Below are 14,079 nucleotides of genomic sequence, written 5' to 3' on the forward strand. Positions count from 1 at the left end.
CACGATGCTCTGTAGTGACAGGAGATCTTTTAGGTCATTTTAAGGCTATTTATTGGGTTCAGTAGACAAAGATGGAAGAAGTGATTCCAAACACTGTTCCACACTGCACTTTGGCCATAACCTCAATGTGGTACCCAGCATGGTCTGGCTTCTCCCTGGGGCGGATGGGCCAGGAGATGCTGCAATGTTAGTCATCTGTCTTGGATCATAGCTCTGACTGTTCTGTAACCCCCGTCTTTAGGATCTTGTTCAAAAGATGAGAGTAAGAGGATGAGTCAGAGTCAACTCAGCCAGGAGGGTTAGTGCAGTGGTCATACCTTGGGGCCAGGGCTGGGGTCAGGTCCAACTCAGCTGTGAAGCAGGGTCTACTGCTTCCCATCCTCTCCAAGGCTATTTCTATAGATGTGGGGCTTCCTTCTCAATGATTCATTCACTATAAAGTCCTACTCATTAAAAGGCAAAAGTGGTTTTGTAGAGGAGGTGGTGGCTAAGTATTTGCTCAACTGCTTTGTTCTTGCTTAGGAAAACCAACAACCAAGTCATTTCTGGGTCAGGTCATGGTGACCTGCACAAGATTTTTACTTTTTTTTTTCTTTCCTTGTTGTTCAAGATGAGATATTTATAAGTGGAAGAACTTCAAGAAGCTACATGTATAACCATACTTTGAGTAACTATCTTCTGAGGGTAATCATGCCTAAGGATTCACTGTGGAGCTCTTTGGCACGGATTGAGGCACACCATTAAAAAAAAGTTCCAAGCCGATGTTTCCCAAATTGCAGACTTATTTGTGGGGCACACTAAGTATCTTCCAGAAATTTAAGAATTTGCTTTCATTTTGGTGGTAATCTTTAAAAAAACATATATAAGCAAATTCTGGAATCATCAGAATGAACCTATCATGTGTTTGTGCTTAGGGTTTCCTTGGGGTGTGCTAGCACTATTTTGACCATATCCAGGTAATGGGACATAAACAGAGACAGACTTAACATGTTCTAAACTTGCCAAATATGGTTAAGTGGTATTAACTATGTACTATACAATCAGAGATTCATCATAGTTTGATTTTTTAAAAAAGTAATTACATACTAATTTGGTTCATTATAGGGTACACGGGAGACAAGCCATGCTGAGCTCATAAGAACCTTCACTTTAGATTCATTCTGCCAGTGGCAATTTAATTTTAACAAATAACATTATTCTAAATATTGGGTTAATGTTTTTTGCCTTAATTTTATTGTTTTACAGTTTTGATTAGAATTCACTTATAAATTTGATTTGGTTTTGTGGTTGTATGAGAGCTACAAACTGAAGATTATATTCAGTTTTAAATTCACACGTACTTAAGGAATATTATAATTTTAAAATGGTCAGTATTGGGAAACACCAAAGAAGCCAATTACAGTCCAGCTTCTCACAATGTAAGACCAAGTCAGCATGGTTTCCCTGGTGAATTCTGCAAAGCATTTAAAGAAAAATTAATACCAAATCTTCATCAGCTTTTCCAAAAAATAGAGCAGAAGGAAACCTTTTCCAACTCATTCTACGAGGCCAGTATGACTTTGATACCAAGACCAGACAATGGCATCAGAAGAAAACTGCAAGTCAACATTCCTTATGAATATAAATGCAAAAATCCTCAACAAAATACTAGCCAGTGGAATCCAGCAACATGTAAAAAGAATTATACCCCATGACCAAGTGAGATTTATCCCAGGAATGCAGGTTGGTTTAATATACAAAAACCAATCAATGTCATATGCTATTTTAATAATATAAAGGGTTAAAAAAAAAGATGGTCTCAGTAGACACAGAAAAAGTATTTCACAAAAATCTAACACCCTATCATGATAAAAACTAAAAACACGGAACAAACTAGGAATAGACGGTAACTTCTTCCGTCTAATGAAGGGCGCCCACGAAAGTCCCACGGCGAATGGAGAAAGGCCACCAGCTTTCTCCCCAAGGTCAGGAACAGGACACTGTTCACTTCCGCTCAGCCTTGTACTGGGAGTTCTAGCTGGGGCAGTCAGGCAAGGAAAACAAACAAAAGGCATCTAGATTAGAAAGGAAGAAGTAAAACTATCTGTATTTACGGATGATAAAATCTTGTATATAGAAAATCCTAAGGAAGCCACCAAAAAAAAAACAAAACAAAACAAAACAAAACAAAACAAACAGCGCTGTAAGAACTAACAAATTCAGTGAGGTTGCAAGATACAAGAGATAGACAGATAGATGTAATTTTGTTTCTTTACACTAGCAATGAACAATTTGATAATTAAATTAAGAAAATAATTCCATTTACAACAACATCAAAAAGAATAGACACCAAGACCTGTCCCTTCCCTGGACTGCTTTGTCCTGGATTTTCCAATTTCTTTCATTCCAGGCCTTTTGGTGGATTCACAGTTCCAAGTAAAGACATGTAATTCATTCATTCATCTAAAAACATGTGTTAAGCTCTACTTTGTACCAGATAGGATGCTGAGAACTGGGATCGTTGTACTGAGCAGGCCTGTCAGGTCCCTGCCTGCGAGGAGCTGGCAGTCTAGTAGGGGAAACGTCACTATCTGAGTACTTTTCCTCTCTTTTAATTAATAATTATTTGTTTGTTCCTTTTCCTTCCTTCCTTCCTTTTTCTCTCTTTTTCTTTCTTTCTCTTTTCCTTCCTTTCTTTCTTTCTTTTCTCCTCTTTCTTTTTTCTTCGTTCTCTGGTTGAGGTAGGTCGTAGCGGGTTTGGAGTGTAGGTGGTGATGGAGGGGCTGCAGGTGGGCGGTCGTGACTTTATTGTTTCTGCCTTTCTTTCTTTCTCTTTCTTTTCTTTTCCTTCTTCCTTCCTCTTTCTTTTTCTTCCTTTCTTCCTTTCTATCTTTCTTTACCCTTTCCTATCCTTCCTTCCTTCCTCTTTTCCTTTCCTTTTTCTTATTCTTTTTTTAGTGGAGGTACTGGAGATTGAAACTAGGACCTTGCACATGCCATGCCTGCGCCCTAACACTGAGCTATTACCCTCCTCATTATCTGAGTACTTTCTAGGGTGATGTGGAAGTAGGGAGTGGGGGGGTGGGGGGGCTACAGCAGGGAGACACAACCTAGAGAGTAATAGTTCAAGGAACAGGAGTAAAGCTGGGAAGGTTGGGCTGGAGAAAGGAGACATGTTAGGATTTGGGGCTTAATCCAAGGGCAACGGAAAGACATCTAATACGTCCCAAGTATTGTCTTCAAGGGGCCACTCTCCTGTGACGAGAATGACTTGGAGAAGGACAGACAAGGAGCAGGACCAGGGAGGAGGTGGGATGGCAACATAGACCAGGGTGGGGGCAATGGGTGTAGAAGCGGAAGGAGTTAAGAGTGATTGAGAAAATGGAGTGGACGGGACTTGAGGATGGATTGGATAAGGTGTGGAGGAAGGGAGGGTCAAAGACTCCTCGTAAGTTTCTGGTCTGAGCAAAAGGATGCACCATGGGTCCTTGTCCTCAGCTGGCAAAGAGTGCAGTGGAGGGGGGCCTGGAGGTCCATTTTTTCACCTGCATTTACTGGTCTCCTAGTAAGAGGTCCGTACATGGAGGTGCTGAGAAGAGTAAGAGTAAAAGGCTGTCCCTGCCTCAAAGGAGGGCAGTCTAGGAGGCCAGAAAGAAACACAAATACACGCAAGGCAGTAGATAGAGTTGTCAATATTCCTGCTTTTTGACCAGTAATCCTAGTCCTGGAGAGTGGTCTGAAGGAAATAACTCTAAAGAAAACAGTGAATCCATTTCAATTCAACAGACCCTTTCTTTGAACAACTCCTCACGATATGTCAGGCACTCTTTGGCCTGAGGATCAAAGGAACAAAGCCCTTGAGCTCAAGTTGGCTCACAGTCCAGTGGGAAAGGTAAGCTTTCGAGTAACTGTGAGCAGAACCAGCTGACCAATGAGGGGAGGTTGGCAGGAGGCCAGATTCCCTTGAAAGGCCTGCACCCCCACAGCGTGGAGATGTTTCCCTCAACGCCGCCTCCTTGGGACAGAATTAGGTTGGAATTTATTTTTCTGGCTATATAATGCTTGCAATATTAACTCTCTTAACCATTGTTTGCAGTTGTAACAAGAACAGGTTCCATGTAATGGAGCTAGAATAAATTTCTGTATGAAGCATTATTTATATTGGTTTTGGGGGGTTGGGAGGGCCTAACAGTACTTTTTAAAGCTAACATTACCAGGGTTGCCAGATTAAAATACAGGACATCCAGTAACATGTGAGTTTCACATAAACAGATGGATAATGTTCTGTGTAAGTATGTCCCAAATACTGCATGGGACATACGCTAAAAAGGTTTTTGTAGTTCATCTGAGATTAGATGGGGCACAAAGATTTCTCCATGTTTACGTGGTAGAAGTCATTTAGAAGACTTCGAAGAGGGAACAATATACTTTCATATTAAAAAAAATCATAACCATTTCTTTCTTTAAGTAAAATGCCAGACTATTCAAAGCATTATACAACAACAAAATTTTAGTGATGTCCCGTGCAATATTTGAGACACACTTATACTAAAAAATTACTGTTTACCTGAGATTAAAATTTAATTCAAATTGAACTGGGTGTCCCGTATTTCTGTTAAATCTAGCCACTCTAAACAGCATACACAGCCTTTGGCTACACATTAAATCTAGACACTCTAAACGGTATACATAGTCCTTAGCTACGCGTTGTTTCCTCATGACACAGCCATTCAGGAATCTGTTTCCAAAATACCAGCTAGTTGTGAACCTAAATAGGGCGACTTGCCTCCCTCTAGTGGCGAATCCAGTCGAAGTATGTAATTCAACGCTCGGCTTAATCACTTATTAAACACTTCCCAAGTGTCAGCTACAAAGTTAAAAAAAGAAAAGATAGTCCTTGCTTTCATGGAGCTTGCCACCTAGCAGAGGGGGATCTATGTTGGCAAATGCTATAAAATCTCTCCTCGGGAGCGAGCTGGACAGACGTATATATACATATGGGCACAAAGGCAACTTCTATGCGTGTACATGGTGGTCTTCTAGGAAGACTGCAGAGTGGATGACACACCTTTGTTCTTAAAAACTCATAACCGTATCTTTTAAAATGTTAAATTCCAGAGTATTAAAGCGTTATAAAATCTGGGAACGGACAATAGAGTTGAGTATGCAAAAAGACACGCTATATTTGTTACATATTTAAGGACTAATTCCAGTCTTTTGGAAAAATGGGCCATTTTTCTACTGGAGAGATAGGAAAATGTTTTTCTGATTCAGTCATTCACTTTCTCCTCAGCTCCCTCCTCTCTGATGGATTTAGGAAATTTGGTGGGGGAGGGTTGGGAGTCGGGGGTGGGAGTGGTGAGAGTCTCTGTGAGAAGAAATGTTCAATTTAAGTCTGCTATCACAAGATGTCATTTTTTCATTTCCTCCCTCTTCCCAAGACCTTTTTCTAAGCCAGAATATCTGCTCTGCTCACTTTTTCTTTTCTTGGTCTGTGTCAATTACTTCATCCAGAAGACATTTCCTGTTAAAACATGAATTCTAAGCAGGGACAGAACACTGAGAGGGCAGGAAACTGGTATCCCCTTTGCACGAAAAATGTATCAAATTCTCTCTTCTTGCCTTGTCTCCCTCAGGTGAAGAAACTGGATGTTAGTGGTGTCTGTTATTACTGTTAAGTAACAGGGCATTTCTTGGGCATCAGAGATGAATTTAAAATATTTACTTCCCCGTACATTTTGGAAAAAAACATTTGAGGGAGCTTACTAAAAACACAAACTCTTCTAGAAGGGTTCCCAGCTTGAATGTCAATGGTGTTTTAACTTCAGACTCAAATGTCTGGATGGCAGATCTACTTACACGTGCGACTGGTGAGTGTCCTTCGAAAGAGCTTATCCTGAGAAGAAATGATGGTAGAAGGAACATTTGAGAGAGCAGGGTCTGCGACACTGCCGCAAACCCATTAAGTCAAGGCTGTGCTCCAGCCAAGTCTTAAGCAGAGGTGAAAAGGCAAAGAGCCAGCAAGCGGGGTCCCTGACTGGGAGCTCCATGGGGCGGTGGCAGCAGCGGTGAGTCCTTCAGGATCCCAACCCCGGACACGGCCACACCAGGTGTGGGCAGCAGCCCTGCTATGAATACCTCGTGAAGGCATTCGTTGCAGTAGCTGTGATGCACAGAAGTTTAATCAATTCAAGCACAACCACCACAAAATCCAAGGCTTCTGGCCTGAGTGTTTATTGTAAAAAACTGTTTAACAAATAGCAAATTGGGTTAAGACAAAAACGCAAATGAAGTAAGATACAAAAGTTCACTGAATAAAAACATTGGAAATACGGGTATGTTCTTCTCCAGTTCAACAAGACATACAAAGTGTCAGAAACACCTACTTGGTTCAACTTTTAGATTTCGGTCATTTGAGAACTATTACTGTCTGTGTTTCTACGTGCAAGGGTGCTCGGGCTACAGAAATGAATAAAAGGAAATCTCTGCTCTCAGGGCTTCCGGTCTCCTGGGGCGGGGAGGCGGGGCAGACACCACAAGAAACACACACAAAGATGCCAGGTAGTCCAAGGGTTACGTAAGGAGGAGGTGGGGAGGAAGGAAAAGCTGCTGTAAGTTCTCCAAATTTTTAACAGCAATCTGAGGCTGCTTTGAAGGTCACAGTTTAAGGGGAAGATACAAACTCTAAATCATATTTTAAAAATAACTTTTTTATAGGTTACAAATTTCTGGTCAGACCCTGAAGTGTTTATTTCTGGAGTAGCATTTATAATTTTCTAATTAGAATCTATGTTAGTAAGTACTTTATGGCTGTACTCCTGGAAAACGGTCCACATCGTGTGTGTATGTGTAGGTCTAAGACCCAAGTCACCATTTACATACATATTCATCTATATTATGTTTTAATAGTAAATGTTATTGCTGGCTGTAATAATACAAATCTTTTACATAAATTCTTAGATTATATCCAGCCTAAGGACTATCAATATTGTAACTGAGGCACTATACTATCCTTCAGGAAAAATACATACCACCTTGTAAGTGAGCATAGCCTGATTAAGCTACATGGGGAAGAGACTGAAGAATGGAATTTCAGTTTTCAGTCTAGAAGACAAGGCAAAGATGGACATCCAGTCTGACACAGCCCTTTTCCTGCAGTAAATCCTGGGCTCCGAGTGCTGACAGGCCCATCACAAGGACAGTCTGAAAAGCCAGGCGGGGCAGGGCAGGGCAGGGCCCTGGCAAGTTCCCAATGTCCTCCCTTAAGAGGAAAATTCCCACTGACGGGGCCTTTACAAGTGAAGAGCCAACCAAGATCTGCTTTAAACCGGATGCCTCTGGCCAGAAAGATCAAAGATGTGTTTGGTCCCCCAGGGATTCTCCAGCAGAGAGTAGAAATAACTTGCTTTTTCTTTTCTTCTCTTTTCTTTTCTTTTTTTTTAATGGAGGGACTGGGGATTGAGCCCAGGACCTCGTGCACGCTAAGCATGCACTCTACCACTGAGCTATATATATCCTCCCCCTAACTTGCTTTCTCTTGAGTGCACGTGGGCTGAGCAGAAGGGATACCTGAACAGCGTCAGACAGTGTGGAGAAGCTGGCCTGGGGTTAGAAATGATACACGTAAGCCATAAACACAAACCGCCCCACAGTACGCTGATGGTCAAAAGTTGATTAGACACGACATTGTTCTAATTATACAAGTCGCTTGCTTCTTTCTTCCTGATTTACTCTGCTTCTCACTCTGTCTAGTCTGCCAGTCTTTTCTGGCCCCCAGGCCTCTTGCATACACTGTGGACTTATGTCACATACTCCATATCTTAAAAGGGATCAGTAACTTCTCTAATGAGTTTCCCATTTCTCTGTAATTTTAGTAATTATACATTCTAATCAGAAGCAATTGTGCTAATGTCCTGAATCGAGAAGTCTTTAATGTACACATAGTAAAAGACTGTTTTTTTTTAAATTTTTAATTTTTTAAAAATACTATCTGGTTTTAATCCTAAACGGTATAAGGGATAGATAACTGTGATGTAGAAGCTAATGTTCTTGGGATAAACGGAGAGAATTCCCCTGACAAAGTTGGAAGGATCATGCTTCTGGTATCTGCAGCTGTTTTTCAGAATAAGCAACTTCTCAGGAAACCAAGTGATAGCGGTATTCAGGCTTTTGTAAAGACATTTCCAAAGGGCCTACACTTCAGTGTCCAAAGAAAAGACCCAAGGTTCTAAATAACCCCTGAAAAACACTGTGAGAGAATTAGCCGATGAGAACACAAACCCTAAACCCTACCCTTACCCACAAAACAGCACGGGGACTTCAGATGTCATCCGGAGGACAGGGGCAGCTTCTGGGTTTAACTCATTTCATCCCAGGCAGGTCCAATGACAGGTCTCTCAAGACTTTACACAGGAAAAGACGGTAGGAAACTCTTCTCCAAATTCATTTTAAGTAGTTAAGTGCTTTCCTGTATTTTTAGGACCTATGATCGGAAGATGATTTTCTCTTCCCCCACAAGCACATAGTCTCTTGATGGTTACTGAGAGGAGCTCGGAGCTTGGCTCCCACTACAACTCCCACTAGACTCCCTAATATTTTAGAGTTCATTTCCGGTCACACAGGTTCCTCTTGGAGAAGTCCTTCACTTATTTTACTTCCACTGTTTTCATCTTCATTAGAATAGTTTCCTGAATCTCGACTAGTTTGGGAACTGTATTTTTTGTAATCTTCACCAATTTGATCAGTCTCTTCTATTGTAGTAACAGTGCTTGTATTTTCAATTATAAAACATCTTTCCGTTTGTTCCTCAGAAGTGGAAAGGAGGAGGTTCCTCAGTGGCTTTTCAGAGAAACACTAATTTAAAAGGGCAAACATATAAACAAGATTATTTAAAATAACAAAAGTCAGTCTTCTAGTTCTAATGAGCTTCAGGTTCTTACATCTACAATCTAGGAGGCCTATTTTTTTGGCATGCATATTAAAAAGCGAGCTAAGAGCAAACTGACTGTACTATAGTGTTTAGAATAAAACCATCCTTAGGGAGTTCACATCCATCTTAATATTACGTTTTTGGTAATTATGTGAAGAGCACTGTGCTATCAGGGGCGGGGGTGGAAGAGGAGGGGTGAGGAAGGGAAGGGAGAGCACTGGGATTGGGGACATTTTATTTTGAAATGATAAAAAATTTTGTATCCAATCCATAAATGTCCAGAAGAAGCACAAGAGATAAATTAATTTTCCCTGTCCCATTAAGAATAATTAGCTAGTTTTAAGTTCTTTGCATAACAGAAGGGTAGATAAAATGATATTAAAGAAGTCAGACATAAAAGAGTAAAACAGTTCATATTTACAGAGCACTGTAAGGCTAGGCCTTTCTGGTTTACCTCCTGTGCCCTCAAAACTCCACTGGAAGGTGGGGTCAGCTCCTCTGTTCTACAGCCTAAGGGCACGTGCTCAAGTTTGCATAGGAGATGTGCTCAAGTTCATGGAGCCAGGAAGTGCAAACACACTACAGCTCATCAACCATCCACCTTCCTGTCTGGAGCTCCAAAGCCCAGGGGAACCCAAAACAAGGCAGGTAAGTGGAACCCACACAAGTGAACGCACCCCCAGGGAGATTTCTGGGCCCTGGTCTCCACCAGTCAGGGCTGTCACTGACTGTGCCAGCCTCACACGAGCGCCAGCCGAAACATTGAGGCGCTGTGAGAGGAAACCCATGTTTTGTTATTTCCTTTTCTGTGATTTTTGTCCAGAATAGTTTCTGCACTGATGACAGTGTTTGAATCTTTCTGTGAAAAAAGGCTTTCAATGATTAAAAGAAATGCCACAGCAAGCAAGCTGCCAGATACAACATGGGCGTGAGGACACATCTTACTATTCCGTTTATATCCTATTAAATGACTTTCTAAAGTTAATTTTGTGAAACTCTGAAGAAAAAAACCCTAGTCTGTATTATTTTTTGAATATCAAGAAAACATTTATAGTCTGTCAAAATCAAATATATTTCCTGTTCTTGTAAAGAAAAATCCAGCTAATCTGTTGACAAAGAAAAGCAACATACCTCATCTATAGTGGAAGGAGGTTTACTTGACGGGAAGAACACATAACTGACGCATCTCAAGAGGGCTTTCACAACGTAAATGACAACGACGATAGAAAACACTGCAGTGCAAATTCCAGCTATGAGCCAGGCTTTGGAAGTATTTCCTAAAAACAAATAAATGGTGTTTAGCATCAGTATAGGTTTTGACACACAATACATTAATAGTGCTGACAGTCTATGTGAAAGAAATACAGCCATGTGAAAGGAAATACAAAATCTATTAAATAGTACCCTTAGAAATGTTGCTGGTAGCACTGAGCAGCTGCAGGTAACCGCCCTGACATGTAAAGAGTGGCCAGGGAACTGAAATAAGAGACCCTCAGCGAAGGAAACACTATGACACGGAGCTCCAACCACATGAAGTATTCTCCAGCACCTCTTCTGTGACACACAGCCAGCACACACAATCCAAAACATTCTGTGACTCAGCGTCTACAAGTCAACACCAGACACTGTAAAATCCAAAACGGGACTATACCATTCTCACATAAAAAAATTTGCAGCTGAACTAACTGAGTGATTCCCAAGTGATAATTACATCAATGATTACATTTAACAATAAAAATAGTCTCATTAAATGCTAAGAGTAATCATAAAAGGAAAATAATTATGCAGCTATGCACGAAACACAAAGGATACAAAAAACACAACACGGTTGAGTATTAAAAATATTTTCTAAAACTGAAAGACTCAGCTTGAAGGTCTACTTTTGACTCACACAGTCTGAGAAAACAGTCTCTCTCTATAGCTTTGCAGTAAAAAGGAAATTACTTTACGATTTCCAATGGATTGATTATTTTTAAGTCTTATGGCATTAAAGAAGGAAAGATACAGTAAAAGATCCTGACCTGGTTTGGTTTCCTCGCACACAGTGTCACTGAAAACACTGCTTTTGTTCCACCTGTTGCTCTCAACCAGTGCTCTGGCTTTGACACAATATACCGTCAGCGGTTTCAAGTTAGGAAAAGTAAAATCAGTTCTCTTCTCTAGAACTCTTCTCTATAAAAAATAAGTAAATCATTGATAAAATGCAGTTCTCTGTGGAATCATACAGGGAATATCTATTTTCTGAATTCCTTAAATATTCAATCTAAGATCGGCCTGTCCCAAACACTTAGTTGGTGTATGTTTAAGAAATATCTGTTTTGGACAACACCTTATAACCAAACTCAAAAGTTAAAACTGCTGCTGCCAAAAAAATAATATGATGTATTCCTAAGACAACTCAAAACTTTTTATAAGTACATGCTGATTTGGCTTCATTGCCATTGTATGACCTCTGCTTAGTGGCAGAATGATTAAGAGCAGGAGTTCTGGCCTCAAACCCCCTGTATCAAGATATCCCTTACAGCTATGTGGCCTTAGGCAAGTTTTTTACTTTCTCTGGGCCCTATTTCCAGATCTATAAAATGAGGACAAATTATTACTCCCACCTGTATTAGTCAGCTATTGTCACAATGATGTTGTGTAACAAGATATTACAAGTACAACAAAATAATGCTGTGTAACAAAACAGTCTGTGGCTCCAAACCTATTAATTCTTCTCCCTGTGAGTGTCCCCACTGTCTGGGAGAGCTCTAACTGAGGCTGTGGACCAGACTTAGGTCTGCTCCACAAGTCTCTCATGCACCGTGGCCCAGACACCACATGAAGCTTGCCTTCCTCTTGGCAAACAGGAGAGGCACAAGAGCTAAGCCAAACCATGCACTTAAGGCCTCTGCTCACACCACGTCCACTCATGTTCCATTGTCTACAGCCCAGCATCAGTGAAGCAGTCACGAATACTCCATCCCAAGGATTTGCTGAATGGTAATTTAATCAGCCAAACTGGCAGGGTTGTTTTGATGAATGACTGAGACAATTCATATAAAATACTTATTCAATAAACTTTGAGTTGTTATTACCATTGTAATTATTGATGCACTACCCAGCATAGGACGGGATGGCAACTAGAAGTTACTGAATCTCTACTGTTTGTCAAGCAATGTGGTAGGTATTTTCATATATACTGCCTCATTTTAAACCTTATAAACATCCTTTCAAAAAAATTAAGTTGCTATGACCACCAGCACTTTACAGAAGAGGAAACAAAGTCTCAAAGGTCAAGTACCTTTGCCTAAGGTCACATGATTTGGCAGTGTGAGACACAAATTTAGGTTTTTCTTACCTAGGGACAACAGAGAACTGGCCGTAATACTCATTAGGGCTAAATTATGCTATGGTCACAGTGCGTTCAGATAAAATGAAAGCAGCCAGGTCACCGGAATTTTCTTAGATTTCCAACAGAAAATGAAGTTACAGAATTTACCAACTCAACTGCACAAGATTTTTCAAAGTTGATTCCTCGATTAGTAAGATTTTGTTGGGCAAAGTTGAACTTGGGAGGCACGTTTTCCTCCTGGAAGGTCAACCACTGTAACAGCTAAGATACTTTTGCTCCCCAAAAGCCAATCGTTGCCCTCTCAGTGGTTCCCCACTATCTGGAGGTATTTTTGTCTGTCACAACTGGGAGTGAGGGCTACTGGCACCCAGTGGGTGAGCCAGAGGTGTTGCTAAGCATTCTGTAATGCACAGGGCAGCTCCCGCAACAAAGACTCATCCAACCCAAATGTCAACAGTGTTGAGAAACCCTGGTTCATGAATCCATGGGAATCATGCTACAAGTACAAATTACTGAGCTCTATTCCCAGAGATTCTGAGTAGGAACGAGCTCAGGATCTGAATTTTAAAAACTAACTTGGGCCCAGATGCAGGTAATCATAACTATCACGTGAAACTCAGAAAAACGCTCACTTCTATGGTAAATATCTGAGTTAATCACATTGTCTTGCAAGTTTAAAAATTTCCCTACAATTTTAACTTCTAGCTTTGTTTACCCAAATCACAGTTAGAACTCTAAATTACAAACTTTTATTGCAGTCTTTTTACCTCAGCATTTGAAGTGTTTTCCCGAAAAACAACTTCATAAATTAGCGGGTAAAGCTGGTACCCAGACTTGTTTTCAGACTCTTCTGGAGCCCCGATGGAGACGCGCAGTGAGTCCTCACCAATGAATTTCACGTGAATGACTGGAGGAAATATGACAGCTAGAAGAAATGTGTAAAGATACACAGTTCAAATCCGATTAAAAAATAATCCTAAGAATTTGCACCAAATTGGAGAATTAGAATGTAAAAGTAAAAACTACTGGCTTACTTTGCATTTCGGTATTAAATTTTTTCTCTTCAGACCACAGAGATGTAGTATTTCCATCCGCTGCTCGTACACGGATGGAGTAAATTCCTTTTGAGAAAACACTTTGAGGAAAGACGCAACGGGTTGTTCTGACATTTTCACAGTTTGGTATTTGTTTCCATTTGTCTGAATGGTCCCCAGGAATCTTTTTTAAAAAGGCACTTTTAAGACAAAAAAACTTTTTTTAAAAATTCCGAACACATTAATTCAGTAAACATTTACTGAGTACCTATAGTACGCTAGACACTCTGTTAGGGGCTAAGGGACAGAAATAGTCCTCCCCCTCATCAGGAAACTCAATACGGTGGAAGAGACATTCACAAAAGCTCCAGAGTGTGATGAACTGGTGGTGTGCGAGAGCTGGCTCGTACCCGCTCACAAAATCCACTGCTAAATTTTCAGGAATATTGGTGGCTAGTTGTTAAATACGGCCATTATAAAAAATTAAGTTACAGAAACTTACAAATAAGTACATTGTATTGAAAAGTAATAAATACTCAAATCTCACCTTGTCCTCATTATTTTACTGCTTTATTATCTGTGCGCAAGGCTATTTATGTCTACTGTGTCTACACGGCAAAAAAACACCATTGATGGAGTGCTTACTGGGTGTCTTCCCAACTCCGTGTTCAGTGACATGGTGGTTGGCAGTTGAAAGTGACCATGGTGGGAGTATTCATATTATGAAAACTGGCAAACACTACAAATAAGGCTCCTCCCTTCTGGTAAGCCAGCTGCTCAACGGGTCCCAGCACCCCAGTGGG

General features: G+C 40.6%; 1 protein-coding gene and 1 long non-coding RNA gene across 2 annotated transcripts in view; one reads left to right on the forward strand and one right to left on the reverse strand.

Moving 5' to 3' along the window:
• On the forward strand, positions 1–12,307 carry LOC116661735. The gene is made up of 3 exons (XR_004317687.1): positions 1–11; positions 276–280; positions 12,220–12,307. It is a non-coding gene; the product is annotated as an uncharacterized LOC116661735 (long non-coding RNA).
• The window catches only part of IFNAR1 (interferon alpha and beta receptor subunit 1), a 23,331-nt gene continuing 15,441 nt past the window's right edge, over positions 6,190–14,079 (reverse strand). Inside the window, 5 exon segments of the mRNA XM_014561608.2 lie at positions 6,190–8,832; positions 10,040–10,185; positions 10,930–11,080; positions 13,010–13,167; positions 13,277–13,476. Of these exon segments, the coding sequence (XP_014417094.2) occupies positions 8,593–8,832; positions 10,040–10,185; positions 10,930–11,080; positions 13,010–13,167; positions 13,277–13,476 (895 nt within the window). The 3' untranslated portion in view covers positions 6,190–8,592.

This window comes from Camelus ferus, chromosome 1, assembly GCF_009834535.1.
Source record: "Camelus ferus isolate YT-003-E chromosome 1, BCGSAC_Cfer_1.0, whole genome shotgun sequence".
Lineage (NCBI taxonomy): Eukaryota > Metazoa > Chordata > Mammalia > Artiodactyla > Camelidae > Camelus > Camelus ferus.